Raw genomic sequence first — 17,918 nt, 5'->3', positions numbered from 1 at the left:
GCCTCCATGGGAAAGTCACAATCCATGTTTGCGTACAAAAGACTCTGGAAAGTCCTGCAGAAAAAAAACCTGTTTAACTTTTTTTTTTTAATCTTAGGATTTCACAAATTTATTTGGCCACAAACACTCCTCTTCTTTTTTTCCCCTATTCTGCCTTAAAAGTCCCTTTGCAGCTAAGGCCACCCCTGGGAATAACTGTGGAGTAAATGAAATTAATCTTTGTTTTAAACGCCTCCTAACACATCTCAGACGGCAGGAACCACTGCCACCCCCGTGGGTCCAAGTCCTTCTCCCATCACACTTGCCTCCTGTCCTATCCACTTTCTGGACCCTGGTATCCCCAGGCCCCTGGGGGAGGGGGATGAGGATTGTAGTAGAAAAAAAAGGGATTGGGCATTTAATGGTTGCCCCCCCCCGGAGAACTTGCACAGTTTTTATTACTTCTTTGCCTATGGATTAACTCTAATTCAGGCATGCAGGCCGAGTTTCCAGGAAGGGGTTGTGGGGGGTGGGGGGTGGAAGGATACGGGTGGAGCCCTGTAGCCCTAGAAACTTCCAATCCCTAGTCTTCTCACCAGAGGGGGCATGTTCATTCTTGCTTCTCTTTTCCAATTAATGCCCATGTGACAGGAGCAAAGTCCATAGCCTCCCCCCTCTCTCACATGGCATTTCCCAGGACCATCTCCGGAGGCAAACTGTTCCTTCCCCTCTCGCCTGGAATGTTCGCCCCCGTCCCCATCCTGTTCCCCTCCCCCACACCCAACACCTTCAAGCCCAGTTAACTAAACTCTCCCTTCCTCATTTCCGCCCCCACCATGGCCAAGGCAGTCGCAGTGTGGGCCACCCCAGTGCGGAAGGGTCAGTCCATCTGAAGGACAAAAACGTGCTGAGCCAGGCTGAGCAGAAGACCAGAGCCCAGGAGAAACGGGGTCTTGCGGCCCGAGCGGCCCACACCCCGGGAGGGAAGGCTGTCAGACAGCGAGGCGTTGCCCGGCCCCTCGGTGGTGTTGGCCGCCTCCCCCAGCGGGGCCCTCGGGGCTAGCAGCTTGGAGAGGAGGCTGCTGAACCTGCTCACTGTGGTGGCCACTGGCTCTGGGGGCGGGCCTGGACTGGACGCGGTGAGGTTCAGCTCCTCGGGGTCCACGCAGAGGCCGTCAGAGGAGCGCCCAAAGGCCACCTGGCGGAGGTCCAGGCCGGCCACAGAGCCCGGGGAGGCGCACGGCACGTCGGCGGCGCGCCCGAAGCTCTCCATCCAGTCCCGCAGCCACTCCAGGTGGCAGTCACAGCGCCACGGGTTGCGGAAGAGGAAGAGGCGGCCCAGGAAGAAACCCGGCTGGAAGGCGGCCCAGGCGAGCACGGTGAGGCGGTTGCCGTTGAGATGCAGGGCCAGGAGGCCCGAGAGGTTCTGGAAGGCGCCCTCCTCCACGAAGGCGATGCTGTTGCGGTCCAGGTAGAGCAGCTCAAGCTCGGCCAGGTCCGCGAACCAGGCACGCGCCACGAGGCCCAGCGCGTTGCCGCCCAGGTTGAGCGTGCGCAGGCGGCGCAGGCCGCGGAAGGCATCGGCCGGCAGCACGGCCAACAGGTTGTCGTTGAGCAGCAGGTGCTCCAGGGCGCCGCAGTCGCGGAAGGCGCCGCCGTGCACTGCGCGGACGCGGTTGGCCTGCAGGCTGAGCGAGCGCAGGCGACGCAGGCCCAGCAGCGAGCTGGAGGCCACGGCCTCGATACGGCTGCGCTCCAGGTGCGCATGCGTCAGGTTGGCCAGGCCGCGCAGCGCGCCCGGCACACGGCGGAACAGGTTGTCGAAGGCGGCGAGCTCGCGCAGGGCGGGCAGCTCGGCCAGGAGGCGCTCGGGCACGGTGAAGAGGCGGCAGGCGGCCAGGTCGAGGCGGCGCAGGCGGCCGAGCGCGGCGAAGGTGCGCGCGTGCAGGTAGCGCAGGTCGCCGTTGTGCGCCAGGCGCAGCTCGGCCAGGCGCGGCAGGCCCTTGAAGGCGCCGGGCGTGATGAAGGACAGGTTGTTGTGGCGCAGCGACAGGCGGCGCAGCGACGGCAGCGTGCCGAAGGCCCGCTCGCCCAGGAAGCGCAGGCCGTTGCGGTCCAGGTCGATGGAGGCCGCCTCGCACGGGAACTCGGCCGGCACCCGCAGGAGGCCCGCGCGGTCGCAGCGCACGGAGCAGCCGCGCTCCACACTGCTGCAGGCGCAGGCTGCCGGGCAGGCGCTGGCGCAGGCGTCCTCGGCGGCCCGGGCGCTGGGCAGGCCGAGGACCACGGCTGGCGGGGGTGGGAGGGTGGCCGGGGAGGGGGAAGAAAAGACAAAACAGGAGCAACTGTCAGCCAGAGGGTCGCACCAAGTTCGCTCCTCCCTGTCCGAGTGGCAGGATGTGACTGTCCACCAAGTTCTCAGACGTCCCACAGAACCCTGCCCTCCAAAAGGGCCTCTTTCCGCCGCCGAGACCTTACTCAGGTGTCCCCACCCACCACGCCCTCCCCCTTTGCTTTCCAGTTTCCCTTTGCTTTCCAGTTTTCTTCATCAGCAACACTCAGCTGGAATCCCAGAACTTGATCCCATCCTAACCCCTCTCCTGCCTGTCTCTATTTACTGCAGGTCCTGGAAATTGAACCCAGGACCTTGTGCATGCTGAGCAGGCGCTCTACCGCTGAGCTATACCCTCGCTTGTGCTCTCCTAGAATGCAGCCTAGAGGGCTTGTTGTCTGCATGCGTTAAGGGACCTGGAGGGCATCAGTGTGGCCTATGGTTTAGTTCTGTGCTGCCCAATACCGTGGCCCCTAGCCACATGTGGCTACTGAGCATTTGAAATGTAGCTAGCCCAAATTGAAATGTGCTGTAAGTGTAAAATACACACGAGATCCCAAAGACAGTACCAAAAAAAGGTAAAATAGCTCATCAATAATATGTTGATTACATGTCAAAATGATATTTTAGATTACTGGGTTAGGGAAAATATTAAAATCAATTCAGTTGTTTCTCTTTACCTTTTTTATTGGGCTACTTAAAGAATTTAAACGTCTGTGGCTTGCATTGTATTTCTATTGGTGCTGCTCTAGTCCCTCCCACTCTTAAGAATTCAATTTCTGAAAATCCCCACCTAGTAAATTAAGCCTCATGAAGAAGGGAGAATTAGGAAACAGGTTGGGAATGAAAGTAAAGCCTATCAATCTTTCTTTTCTTTCCTTAACAGTCACTCTAATTAAGCCCTAAGGACAGCATACTAAATAAACTACCAGCAACCTTCTTACACACCTCAAAAGAATAACTGTGGACACTGTGGTTAATTTACATTCACCAGCCCTTGCTTTCTGGAGCCTTTTTTACATCATCACAGGAGGGACTGGTGCTTATAAGTTACTTTTGTTCTGAGCATTGGAATGGAGGATCAAATAAAAATTTCCAAAAGCAAATGCCAAAAGCAGAATGGCATGACCTGCTCCTCTGTGGTAGCCAGAGGGCCCAAGCCCCATCTTGAGTTCCAATGAAAAAAAAAACAGCATGGAAGATGCACAAGTTTTATTTTCTGGCCAGGAACAGCTGGCAGGTGGAGTGTGCTCCATCTGACATTCTTGCAGAGGAGCAAAGGTACCCAGCTGTAAAACCTGACCACTGCTATTCGCAATTTCTTCCTCTCCTCAGCAATACTCCCAAATTCCTAGCAAACACCTGGGCCTACCATGCAGCCCCTCCTACTGTGTTCACGCTGCCTTGCCTTGCCTATCCAAGCCCTTGTGGGAACTTCAAGGTGTGGCCACACGAGGACTGTATAGTTATGTTTGCTGCTGCCTCTGTAGGTATGCTCAGCTTCCAGTGTCTTTTCAGTCCAACTTTTATGGACACACGTGCTTTTTTCAGCTGCTAGGACGGTGATTCAGCCCTTTCAGACTTGGCTGGAGGACACTCAGCAACTTGAGCCACCCTTCAGTTGTAAACTGTAGCTAGTTCAACGTTCTGACGTTCCAGAGACAAAGCTTTTCCCTCTCCCTAAGAACTGTGAATTAGACACCAAGCATCCAGCAAGGTTCTTGGACCCTGTGCTGAGCTTGGCTGTAAAGAGGGCAGCTGCTGGGTGGGAGAGACACCCTGTTAGAGAGACAGCGCCAAGAATATAACCCTAACTCCAGGCGTCAGCTGGACAGAGGCTGAACCTTTTTCTATTATCTCTTCCAACTGGGTCAAGAAGAGGCATCAGATTTCCTTACAAATGGTCCTTCATTCTAGTCTCTTCTCCTTTCTAATTAAGAGAAGTGCACCCTCCACCATATGATTCATGTTTCTACTCTACAATAGCTAATATTGTTCCAGGCACACTGTAGGGCTCAGTAAATGTTTGCAGAATTAAATGGAATTGATGCCTTCCTCTGTAATAATCCCTGCTGGGGAATGTCATTCATTTTGAAAACTTTGTCAAGGAACTCATGGGATTATGACAGACAGGATACAACCAGTTTGCTTGCATAATGCAAGAGATCAAATTTTTGGCTGCCAGCTTAAAAAAAACACGCAAGAAAGGTGAGGGTGAAGCTTTTTATTATATAGCCTTTTTACCTTATTAATTTTGAGTGATGTGACTGTATTACCTATTTCACAAAACAGATTAAAGTGTTTTTTTTTAACTTTAAAGACTCAAGATGTTGTCACTGTTAGAGACCTATTTCCAGCCTCTGAAACTTTGATAGCCATTAGGAACAATAAATAATTTACTGGATTGTTAAGTGAAATTTAAGTTAAATCAAGCAATTCTCAGAATAGACAACCAAACTCCAGTATTGTTTTACCCAACATGAAGACCAAGTATATACGAGGTGATCCAGAAAAACGGGGTACCAAAACAAAAAATTCTTAAATAACATATTTGGGTGAGTTCTGCTTGCAATAATGGCAGAGTAGCTTGTATCAGGCCAACACTCCTGGTGATTGCTAGTGTAAACTCTGGAAAAATATTTTTTAAAAATCATATGCACAGAGAATTATATTCAATATCTTATAATAGCCTTTAATGAAAAAGAATATGAAAATAAATATATGTATATATGCATGACTGGGACATTGTGCTGTCCATCGGAAATTGACACATTATAACTGACTGTACTTCAGTGAAAAAATCATCTGAACACAACATTGTAAATCAAGTATACTTGAATAAAAAAAATCATTTGAAGGCACTAGAGAGAAACCTAAACAGGTAACCAGAGAAGATACGACCCTTAAATGAAGAAAAGGAATCTAGATGAGAACCACATTTAACTGTCTTTTCCTCTCAGGGCATTTTAAAGCCAAACTACACATGGGGAGTAGAGCTCAGGCAGAAAGCAAGAATCTTACTGAGCAGAAAAGTTAGAGGTCAGAGTGTATAGTGGCCACAATGGCTGGAAATTGAGGAGGGAAACCATGAAAAAGAGGGAGCCACACACAACATTGTAAATTGACTATACTTCAGTTTAAAAAAAAAGGGAGCCACAAATGAGGAGCCACAAAATTGGCACACGGGCTTCCCTTAGATCCTTGTTTGAATCCTATAGTCATATGTATAGGGTGACTCCAAGGAGCCAACAACTGAAGGCTAAAAGAACTAAACGGAGATTTCAGCAGTTTCCCATCAATGGGAAACAGATTAAGAGTTCAAGGTCTACGAAGTTAGAAGGGCTTGTAAAATACCTTGAGCTTTACATTGAAACCCCAGAGGGCCACACCTTAGGAGTAAAGACCATTTCCCAGGGCGAAGGGCAAAACCGAACTAGGCCTTCCCTAACAAAGACTGAAAGCAAGCCTCCCATGTATCAAGGTGATCTGCCACTAGTTTAACCGAATGCCAGAAGGAAATTCAACACTCTTCAAAGGAAGATAAGAGAATCTAGAGTTTCTATAACCACTATCTACAATATCTGCTATACAATCAAATAATACTAGATATGTGACAAAGCAGCAAAGTGACATTTCTCAAGAGGAAAAAGATAGTTAACAGAAGCAGACACAGAGACAGCTCAGGTGTTGGAATTACAAAACAAGGATTCATTATAAATATGTTAAGGAACTTACAGGAAGAGATGGATATAATGGATGAAGATATGGGGAAAGTGAATTTCAGAATAGGCATGGATCAATTTTTTAAAAAAAGGAGGTATGAACAGGGTGTGAAGAAGCTCCATGACATTGACGTGGCTAAGGTCAACACCCTGATCAGGCCTGATGGAAAGAAGAAGGCATATGGCTCCTGACTATGATGTTTTGGATGTTACCCACAAAATTGGGATCATCTAAGCTGAGTCCAGCTGGCTAAATCTAAATATAAAATTTTTCACTTAAAAAAAAATAATTAAACCCTCTCCCCCAAAAATAAACTAAAAACAATTAAAAATAAAAAAAGGAGGCATAGAAACTCTGAAAATGAACCCAATAGAAGTCTTAGTACTGAAATATTATATCTGAAATTTTTAAAAACATAATTGAATAAGAAAAATATCAGACTACGCACAGCAGAATAAATATTCATGAATTTGAAAGAAGTCAATAGAAATTACCCAAAATGAAGCTCAGAGAGAAAAAAAGATTAGAAAAAGTATGATCAGAGCTTCAATGACCTGTCAGACAATATCAAGCAATTAGACTAACATGCATGTATCTGGAGTCCCAGAGGAGAGAAAAGAGAGCATATGGCAGAAAAATAATTGAAGACAATTTGATTAAAAACATAAAGCTCAGCAAACCCCAACTAATATCACACACACACATGTGCACACACACACATTTGGGCACATTACAGTCAAAATGCTGAAAACCAAAGTAGAAAATTCTTTAAGGCATCCAAAGAAAAAAGACACATTACATACAGTAAACATCAATTTAAAAATGATGACTGCTTATCAGAAACAATAGAGGCCATAAGATGACAGAATTTTATCTTTTAAACTGCTGGAAGAAAAGCAAAATCTAGCAACCTAGAATTCTGTATCCAATGGAAATATCTTCAGAAATGAAGTAAAATAGAGATACTTTCAGGTTAACAAAATCTGAGAAAATGCATCTCCAGCAGATCTTCTACACAAGAAGAAATGAAGACATTCTTTAACTTGAAGGAAAATGACAATAGATGGAAATCAGATCTACAGGAAGGAATGAAGAGCAATGGAAATAGAAAATAAGCCACTAAGTATAAAAGACTACTCTTTTCTCACCTTAATTGCTTAACAGACAAATGACTGTTGAAAACAAAAATAACAATGTATTGTGGAGTTTATAACATATGTAAATGAAAAACATGACAACAATAGCATAAAGAATGAGAAAGGAATTAAACTGAATTGTACTCTTATAAGGATCTTAAGTTATATACAAAGCCATACAAGATTAATTCAGGATAGACCATGATAAATTAAAGATGCATATTGCAATCCCTAGAAAATAAAGAATCTCAACCCCTACCTCACATCATATATAAAAACTTTTAGATGGACCATAGACCTAAGTGTAAGAGCTAAAACTATAAAGCTTCTTGAAGATAATATAGGAGAATATCTTTGTGACCTAGTGGTAGGCAAAGATTTTTTAGGACAAAAAAAAAAGCACCAACTATAAAAGAAAAAAGTAATAAATTAGATTCATCAAAATTTTAAATTTCTGCTCTTTGAAAGACCCTGTTAAGAGAATGAAAAAACAAGCCATGGACTGTGAGAAAATATCTGTATATTTTCTCCATATATTTTCCACAAATGATTGTATTCAAAATTTATAAAGAACCCTCAAAACTCAATAGTAAGAAAGTAGGCAATAAATTATAAATAACTTATTAAATAATAATATCCTAATAAGTATAATTTTTATAAATAAAATTATTGAATAATATTGAATAATAAATTATAAATAAGTCACCCAATTAATAAATGCACAAAGTATTAGAAGAAACACTACCCAAAAAGATATATGGGATGAAAATAAACATGTGAAAAGATAGTCAATAACTTTAGTTGTTAGGGAAATGCAAATTAAAATAGCCACCTATTAGAATGACTAAAATTAGAAACACTGACTATACTAAGTGTTGGAGAGCATATGGAACAACTGGGACTCTCATACACTGCTGGTGGGAATGTAAAATGGTGCAACCACGTTGGAAACAATGTAGCAGTTTCTTTAAAAGTTAAACATACACCTGCCTCATGATCCATCCATTCTACTCTTAAGGAAATAAAAGTACATGTTCATACAAAAGGCTTTGGCATGAATGTTCATGGCAGCCTTATTAATAATAACTTAAAACTGGAAACAACACAAACACCCATCAAGAATCGAATGGGTAGACAGCCTATGGACTGGAAGAAAATATTTGCAAATGATGTGACTGACAACTGACTAGGGCTTAACTTCCAAAATATACAAACAGTTCATATAACTCAAAAACAAAACAAACAGACAGACAACCCAGTCAAAAAATGGGCAGAAGACCTAAAAAGACATTTCTCCAATGAAGACATACAGATGGCCAACAGGCACATGAAAAGATGTTCAGTATCACTAATTATCAGACAAATACAAATCAGAACTACAATGAGGTATCACCTCACACCAATCAGAATGGCCATCATTAAAAAGTCCACAAATGATAAATGTTGGAGAGAGTGTGGAGAAAAGGGAACCCTCCTATATTGCTAGTGGGAATGTAATTTGGTGCAGCCACTATGGAAAACAGTATGGAGGTTCCTTTAAAAACTAAAAATAGAGTTACCATTTGATCCAGCAATCCTACTTCTGGGCATATATCTGGAGAAAATTCTAATTCAAAAAGTTACATGCACCCCAGTGTTCTATAGCAGCACTATTTAAAATAGCCAAGACATGGAAGCAACCTAAATGTCCACTGACAGATGACTGGATAAAGAAGTTGTGATACACACACACACACACACACACACACACACACACACACACACACACACACACGGAATACTATTCAGCCATAAAAAATGAATGAAATAATGCCACTTGTAGCAACATGGATAGACCTAGAGATTATCACACAAAGTGAAGTAAGTCAAAGAAAGACAAATATCAGATATCATTTACATGTGGAAGCTAAAAAAATGAGACAAATGAATTTATTTACAAAACAGAAACAGATTCACAAACATAGAAAACAAACTTATGGCTACCAAAGGGGAGAGGGGTGGGGAGGGATAAATTAGGAGTTTGGTATTAGCAGATACAAACTACTATATATAAAATAGATAAACAACAAGGTCTTACTGTATAGCACAGGGAACTATATTCAATAGCTTATAATAACCTATAATGAAAAAGAATATGTATTTTATATATGTATGTGTCTGTGTGTGAATGATCAGTATACTGTACATCAGGAACTATCACAACATTGTAAATCAACTATAATTTTTTAAAAAAAGTTGAATGGGTAAACAAATTATGATATACACATACAATGGAATACTACTCAGTGATATGGACTATTGATAAATGCAACATATATGAATCTTAAGATAATTCTGCTGAGTAAAAGAACCTAGACAAAAAAGAGTACATACTATATGATTCCACTTACAAAACATTCTGGAAACTACAGATTCGTCTACAGTAACAGGAAGACCCGTGGTTACCTGGGGATGGGTAGGGAGGCAAGGAAAGGCAGAAGGGAGGGACTAGAAAGGGGCATGAATCTTAGGGGTGATGGATATGGGATATGTTCATTATCTCAATTAGTTTGACGAGGTTTCACAAGGGTATACTTTAAATACACTTAATTTGTTACATGTCAGTTATACCTCAATAAAGCTGTTCAAGAAAAAGGTACCATTAGTATGTGTGTGCGTATGATTTGTATACAGAATATACTTTCATATTCCTATGAATGAAGAATAATGAAAAGATAAACAGCTAAATAAAAATGGGTAAAAGATGTGAACACTTTACAAAAAGAATATATTAAGTAGCCATTAAGCACATGAAAAGGTGCTCTACATAATTAGCCATTAGGGAAGTGCAAATTAAAGCTACAAATGGAAGTTCCCTACGCACACACCAGAACGGCTGACAACCCTAAATACTGGTGAGGCTGTAGCACAACTGGACATTGTTGATGGGAGTGGAAAATAGTGCAATAACTTTGGAAAACTTTCACAGTATCCATTAAAGATAACATACGACTATGACTCAGCAATTCCATTCCTACGTATTTACCCAAGAGAAATGAAAGGGGAAAAAAATGTCCACATAAAGACTAGACAAGAATGTTCATAGTGGCTTATTCATAATAGACAAAAACAGGAAATTACCCAACAGTAGAGAAATAAATTACAAGATATTCATACAGCAGAATACCACTCAGAAATGAAAAGGAACAAACTACTGACACAGCAAAAAAATTATGTTGAGCAAAAGAGACTTGACAGGAAAGAGTATGTCCTATATGATTACATGTACATGCAGTCCTAAAACAGAGCTACTGGGAGGGGCTCTGGGAGCTCAACAGAGCAAGGCCTGCAGATGGACCCCACCCAAAAGACAGCAAAGATGCCCAGGACAGCCTGGGAAGTGTGGTACCATATGTTATCCAGGTGATACAAGCATGTCTAATGCTAGTCAAATTAATCATAGTTTATGGGTTTCTTTTGCTCTTGTAACACCAACTTTTAATAAGCTTTTGCTCAGGGCTAATCTTCCTACATATATTATTTCATTTTATATGACAACCCTGCAAGGTACTATTCTCTTCTCCTCACAAAAGAGGAAACTGAGGTTGGGAGTGGTTAAACAAGACCGATCTTTGATTTCTATCTTTCCACTGTACTGTACTATCCCCCACCCCACACACTTAGCCTTTCTAAGCTTCCATTTCTTTAACTGTAAACTGAAGAGCCTGCACCTCCTGACCTTTGAGGGCCAATCTGGCTGTCATTTTCCACGGTTGGACAGCAGCTGTTGCCAAGCACTGCCTGGAAGAAAAAATACCCGACTCAGAGCCCCATGTGTCTCTGCAACCTCCTCCCAGCCACAGCTGCTTGGACCACGGGTGAACATTTGACCTAAGCAGACCCAATCAGATTCATTCCTTCCCTGTGAACATGGAACAGCAGCTGAGATCGTGTGAACACCAACCTGTATAGCATCGGGGCTTGGGTTTGTACCAAAGCCATGTGCAGGTCACAGTTCTGGGGGAGCAGGAGCTGAGGGCGAGGTGAGGCAACTGGTGCAGAGAGAGGACTAGATCTGCCGTGAGAATCACAGAACTGGTGCTCAGGGAGAGTGGGAAGCTGCTGGCCAGCCCCTGGGTTCCCACAAGACCATGCTATAGCTATTTCTGTGACATTTCCCTGTTTCCATTTCAGAAACCCACTCACACCATCTGCCACGGCCGAGTGGATTTCTGTTTCTTGCAACCAAACCACCTCTGATTGTAGTGGACATTTGATACCTTTTCTAGCTACCCAGCACCTTTTAAACACTCTTTCTACATTTAGGGAATTTCCTACATTATAAGTCCTGCCTCCTCAAGATAGAAACCAGACATTGTTCTTTTCCCAACTTCCCTTGCCGTTAGGGCCTAGGCACATAACCTAGCTTTGTCCTTCAGACACATCCAGCCAGGCTTGGCTTCAAAAGTAGGCTCCTGGTAGAGTGCATGCTTAGCAATCAATCCCCAGTACCTCCATTAAACAAACAAACAAACCTAATCCTCCACACACCAAAATAACCCAAACAAACAAGAAAGTAGGCTCCAGGCAGAAACCATTTTCTGACCAGGATGGTGGCAGAGAGCATCTGGCTTCCAGGCTCCCATGGTGGAATTTCTGGAACCCAGCGCGATGCTGGTGAACTGCCAGGTGTGTCCACCAGGGGTGATGATCGCAGGGTCTTTGCTGAAACTGTTCCACTATTTAGGCATTGCCCCATGTGGTGGATCTCCAGCCAGAAAGCTTGAGAACACCTTAGCATCCCTGAATAAACTCCTTCTAGTCTTGAATGACCTGGAGGGGGTTCTATGGTTTGCAATGAGATTCCTGAGCAGCATCCTGAGTAAGGCAGGTTCCCTTAATCCCTCCAGTACCATCTCCTCCTTCTGGCCCCGCCCCCTTTCCCCAAGAACCTCGTGGATTCTTTCACCGTGAAAGAGAAAACGACTCAAATTCAAGAGGAGGCAGTGTTCCTCAACCAAAACGAAGCTCCTTGTCATTCATTGCCAGGAAACACAGAAAATGGAATCACAAAGGGTTTAGGCCACCATCCTTGATTTTTCCAAATCCAAATGAAAAGTGGCCTCTCCTGGAATCAGAAGTGATCATTCCAAAAACAAATCTCCTTGGCTTTCCAGAGCTGAGTTCCATGGGAATGTCTTGGCCAAGAAAACATTTACCAAATTAAAACAAAGATGACAGTTTGTGAGAAGAGAAGGTCAAACTCATTGGCAGTTGCTTAGCAATTTCTTTTCTCACGTTAGTATTTCTGGGAAGGATCCATGTGGAAATCTGAAAAGGTTTCAGCGCTTTTATTCCCAGTCTGAGGTAGGGAGGGGAAGATGAGAAATTCAGCAGGACTGGCCTCGGTTCAGCCTGCCTCTGTCACAGCTCCCGGATTCACATGTGGGGCTTTCCAGAGCCTTCAGTCTGGAAACACTCATCCTGAGGGCACGGCCTCTCACTCTGATCTCTCATAAACTCTGATGACACTGCCTTTTCATTCCTGCTCTCTCACGTTGCTTTTTTTGTTTTTTGTTTTGTTTCTCACTTTCCTTATCTGTAACAAGTGGACAATTATGAGGAACAGACGACTTGTAATGCTTGAAAGAGCCGTGAAAGAACTGGGCCAAGCTAACAGGAGGTTCCATGAGCCACTGCTGTCACAAGATTAAATCTCAATGAGGGACCAGTATTTCAAGGATCATGTGACAATCTGCCCCAGAGTGGAAAGCAAGATACCGAGTGTCAGAATGTTGAAGTTATTACTACAAGTAGACTGCAAGGAAGAATCTAGAATGATTCTCTCCCCGGGCTGTGCATTAGAATCACCTAAGGAGCTTTTAACCAACTCACAATTCATCAGGCCAGTTACGTCAGAATCTTCAGGGGGGTGGAACCAGGCATCGGTACTGTTAAATCTCACAAGGAGTTCCAATATACAGCCCAAGTCAAAAACCAAGGTTCTAAGGGACCAACTTTATAAAGATGGGATTCATCCATGTGGTATAGAATGTTACAAAGTGTAACATAAAGTTACCATATGCCCCAGCAATTCCACTCCTAGGTGAGAACAGGTGTTGTAGCAAATACTTGCACGTGGACATCCATACAGCGCTAGTCACAACAGCCCAAAGACGGAAACAGCAAATGTTCCTCAACAGATAAACAGATAAACAAAAGCAAAGTATAGCCACCCAGTGGAATATTAATCTACCAGAAAAAGGAATGAAGTGCTGACACCTGCTGCCAGGTGGATGACCCTCTAAAACACTATGCTAGGTGACAACAGGCAGACACACAAGGCCACATGTCATAGGATTCCATTTCATTTATGTGAAATGTCCAGAACAGGAAAATCCATAGAGACAGAAAGTAGATTAGTGGTTGTCAGAGGCTGAGGGGAGGAGAGAGTGGGGAGTGATTGCTATTAAGGCACAAAGTTTCCTTTCAGGGTGATGGAAATGTCTTGGAACTGGATAGAGGGTTGGTTGCATAACACTGTGAATGTCCTAAATGCTGCCGAATTGTACACTTTAAAATGGTTAATGGTTAATCTTTTGTTATGTGACTTTTCCTTCAAACAAAAAAAATGTTACAAGATGTCCCTGAATTGAGGCAAATACCAGAAATGGGTCCCTGCCTTTGTGTCCTGGTCCAGGGTACAGGCCGGCCCCCCGAGCTTCAGGGAGGCGGCAACGGTCCAGGCTCAGACGCCCGCAGAATGATGTCTTAATGCAGACCAGCTGAGGGATTTCTCCTTCGTCGGTCCTGGCTTTTGAATATGTGCTTTTCCCCCTTGAGGTTTGCTAGGAAAACAGTTACTCATGGAATTTCCAACCACAGACTGATTTTGAAGCATTTCTTCATTCTCATTGTTTTCAAAGAACTTGTGCCTCATGAAACCAAAATAGCAAGGGAAAATATGGTCAATTTTCTGGTTTCAGCAAAATCTCTTCAGCCACTTTGGCTCTAGAAGCCATTTCCCTCCCACTCCCGGCAAATGCTATCCCAACTGCATCCTCAGAACAACCCCCAGTGCTGGATTTTCAGGACCAAATGGGCTGAGGGAAACAGAAATGTAGTAGGGGAGACCACCCCATCCCCTCCGACCTCACAGTGACCCCCGAACTTGCTTCTCACATCACGATGGTACCTTTTGTGACAGGAAAGAAAGGATCATGGATTCATGCTGCAGCTTTGCTGGACAGTGTGAGTCATGGGGATGGAGAAACCAGTTCCTGTGCGGACGGGTGGTCTGCTGATGGCCTCGCAGGCCCTGTGGATCTCAAGGTGGAGAGCTGTCCCATCTGAGGAGGAGGGTACAAGGCCCCAGAAAGGCCTCCAGGCCTAAATATAATTGCCATAAACTAGAAACCACTGAAATGCTCAACAATTGGGGAATGGATAAAGAAACCAATACACCCAGATGAGGCAAAACTACTCAGCCATCAAAAGGAACGAGCTACGGGGAAGGGTATGGCTCAGTGGTAGAGCAAACACTCAGCATGCACGAGGTCCTGGGTTCAATCCCCAGTACTGCCATCAAAAAACAAACAAATAAATAAATAAACCTAGTTACCTCCCCCCCAAAATAAAGCTGATTATCAAGTTACTAAAAAAAATGCAATTAAAAATAAAGCTAACTTATGGAAACTATGACCAAAATAACAAAAATACAGGAAAACTGCTTATTTAAGAAATAAATAAATGGAATAAATTATTTTAAAAAAAGGAACGAGCTACTTATCTATGTGATGACATGGATGAATCTCACACACATTCAGCCCAGCTCTCCAACAGCACCTGACCCTCCATAACGAGGGATTTGTTCTCCTTGAGGGCAGCTGCTCTCTCCTTACAGCCTTCCTTTTTTCTTTGAAGTCAGGTCGATTCAGGTATCATTTACTCACAATAATATGTATCCATTTAAAGTGTATGTAGTTCAGCAAGTATAACAAACGTATACACCCGTGTAACCACCACCCCAGTCACAACTGAGAATGTTCCTACTACCTAGAGAGTTTCCTCAGGCCCCTTGACAGCAGCCCCCTCCCTATCCTCCTCTTTCTGAACTATAGATTAGTCTTGTCTGTTCTAGAACTTCATGTAAATGAAATCAAATGGTTCTTTCAGTCAACATTATGTTTGTGAGATTCATCGATGTCATTCTGAGTATCAGCTGGGGATTCCCTGCTACTGCTGAGCCGCGTTCCATTGTACGGATGTACCATCATTTGTGTATTCAGTCACCTGCTGCTGGACATTTGGATTGTTTCCAGTTTTCACCTATTGTGACTAAAGCTGATGTAAGGAATTGGGTGCAAGTCTTTTTGTGGACCTGTGTTTTCATTTCTCATTTATCGAGGCGTGGGATGGCTGGCTCATATGGTAAGGATATGTTAACTACAGAAGAAACCACCAAACCGTTCTCCACAGTGGCCACACCATTTTGCATTCCCAACAGCCGTGGATATGCTCCCAGTTGCTCCACATCCTCACCACCACTTGCTACTGTCTTTGATTCTAGCTGTCCTAGTGAGTGGGAAGTGGCCTCTCATTGTGGTTTGGACTTGCCTTTCCCTAATGACTACTGATATTGAGCATCGTCTCATATGCTTTATTAGCATTTTGTATATCTTCCTTGATGAAACAGCTATTCAAAAATTGTTGCCAATTTTCAAAAATTGGGCTGTCTTATTATTGGGTTTGAAGGGTTTAAAATACATTTTTTTAATGCAAGACCTTTATCAGATATTGTAATGGCTCTCATCTGGACAGCTTCCCCCATTTAACAAGCAAATCTTGCTCTAAGACTCTAGAGACAGCGAGGTGAATAAAACACAAACCCTGGCCCTTTTGAAAGACTCACGGTTTAGAGCAAGCTGGTGGCGAAGAACCCTGTAAAGCAAGATGAAAAAGTGGGATATTGTGCTGTGGACAGCTGGAAGGCCCCGATGGGGTCGTCCTGGGGGTCAGGGGAGAGGAGAGGCCCTTCCAGGAGCCCCTCGTGTCAAGATAATTTCTGTTTCCGTTTTGCCTCTGCCTGACCCAGCTATGAGCCACTTCTGATTCCACCACGACCTTGTTTTGTCAGGCGGATTTAGTCATTTTTCTCTAGCTGGAGAGGGAGAGTCCTGTCCCTGCCTGCTTCTCGGGAACATGTCGTCCAGAATCCTTGTGACTTGTAGTCAGAGTAACATCACCCAGTGCGTTTAAATGAAAGCGCCAGGGGATGTGGAGACAGTCATTAATTTTAAGTGCATCTATTGTTAGCAAATGATGTCACCGCTCAGCTCTCCAGCTTGTCACAAGAAGTCTGGATGTATTTCGGGTTTCTGCAGCAGGGACAGTTCCTGTTTTGCAGCACGCAGGCTAGGAATACTGTCTGCATTCTGTGAGGAACGAGAGAGCTTTGGGTACATATTTAAAATAATATTAGCTCTTAGAAGCAAACATTCTGTCCCGATGACTCAATCGAATTTCATATTCTTTCTAGGTAGGAGAAACAGCAAGGAGGTGGCTGTTTGTAATTATATAAATGTCACCCTCTGTCCTTTGGAGGCTCCCCCAGCTAGGAAGTCATGTCCTATTTATCAAACTGTTCCCTGCACCTTGTTCCAATTTTTTTTTCTCATTTACTTATTGAGTCTGCCATTAAAGAATGTAAGTTTCTCAAGGACAAAAGATACGCAATTATCTCTCTCGTGAGATCCCCGAGTGTATTACAGGTACAGTGTGTACCTGTTGATTTAGTGAGTAGAGCAAGTTCTACTTTTTGAACAGATAGAATAAAGAATAAAATTCTATTACTACCATTTTTAGTCACTATTTATTTTTATGTTTCGTTGAAGACTACTACCATTTTTAGAATTATCTGGTAACATTTTCTCTACCAGCACTGCAGAGAGAGTTATGGGTAGTTAGAACCTCAAGTAATTACATTCAACCGTGGGTCAGAAAAACCGATTCTTTGTGCAGAATTGCTTACTGCAGAACTTAACAAGGGATTTTTTTTTCCCCTTGGGCTATCTCGGTTAGGTTGGAACAGCTGGAGCTGTACAGGTGTGGAAAAAATTTGTGATGTCTTCTCCTTCTGTTAAAACCCATATAACAATAGGACAAAAAAAAGCTTGGAAAAAATTTCTAAACATCATAATCACACAAGTCCAACATTATATTTTTCGTGTCATCTTCTTCCTTTAGGAAGATGATTTCTTTAAGAAATTCTTTTTAACTTTAGTATATGAGCTTAAAATAATGTGATTAGAAAAACCACTGTAGTTTTTGGTGATTACACCAATGAATTCATATCTGAAATTAGAGTACGAAAACCACCAAGAGGTTATTCCATATATTTGGCTCAGGAGTTGTTTTTAAACAACCCCATCACCTGCTTTCTCTCATTCTCCATCCCCTCCCCCGTTATCACACACTCAGTGAATCCTAATCAAAGAATTGGTGTCCAGGTACGCTTTCATGGAAGCCACCTGAAGCCCATGCTTCTTGGGTAGAAGCCCTGTGGTTTCCACACATCTTCTAGCATCTTCTACCGGCTTCCCAACCCCTGCACCCACTGGCAGCTCTCTGATAGGGGACGGAAGGAGGGGGCCTCAGAACTCACCATGCAGCAGCAGCAGGACCAGCATCCTGCAGCCTTTCACGCACCTGGTGGCTTAGAACCACCCAGCTGTGGGATCCCTACCTGAGGGGAGAGAGCACAGGTCACC

At 43.8% G+C, this 17,918-nt stretch overlaps 1 protein-coding gene across 1 annotated transcript in view; it reads right to left on the bottom strand.

Moving 5' to 3' along the window:
- Positions 1-523: 523 nt before the first annotated feature.
- Positions 524-17,918, bottom strand: part of NYX (nyctalopin) — a 59,433-nt gene continuing 42,038 nt past the window's right edge. The window contains exons 3-4 of the mRNA XM_072956408.1: positions 17,813-17,893; positions 524-2,268 (exon numbers count right to left, since the gene is read on the bottom strand). Coding sequence (XP_072812509.1) covers positions 860-2,268; positions 17,813-17,837 — 1,434 coding nt within the window. The 5' untranslated portion in view covers positions 17,838-17,893 and the 3' untranslated portion in view covers positions 524-859. The remainder of the gene's footprint in view (positions 2,269-17,812; positions 17,894-17,918) is intronic.

This window comes from Vicugna pacos, chromosome X (genome assembly GCF_048564905.1).
Source record: "Vicugna pacos chromosome X, VicPac4, whole genome shotgun sequence".
Taxonomy (NCBI): Eukaryota; Metazoa; Chordata; class Mammalia; order Artiodactyla; family Camelidae; genus Vicugna; species Vicugna pacos.
Note: the sequence above shows the minus strand (reverse complement) of the source record. Positions and strands in the feature narration are given on the sequence as shown.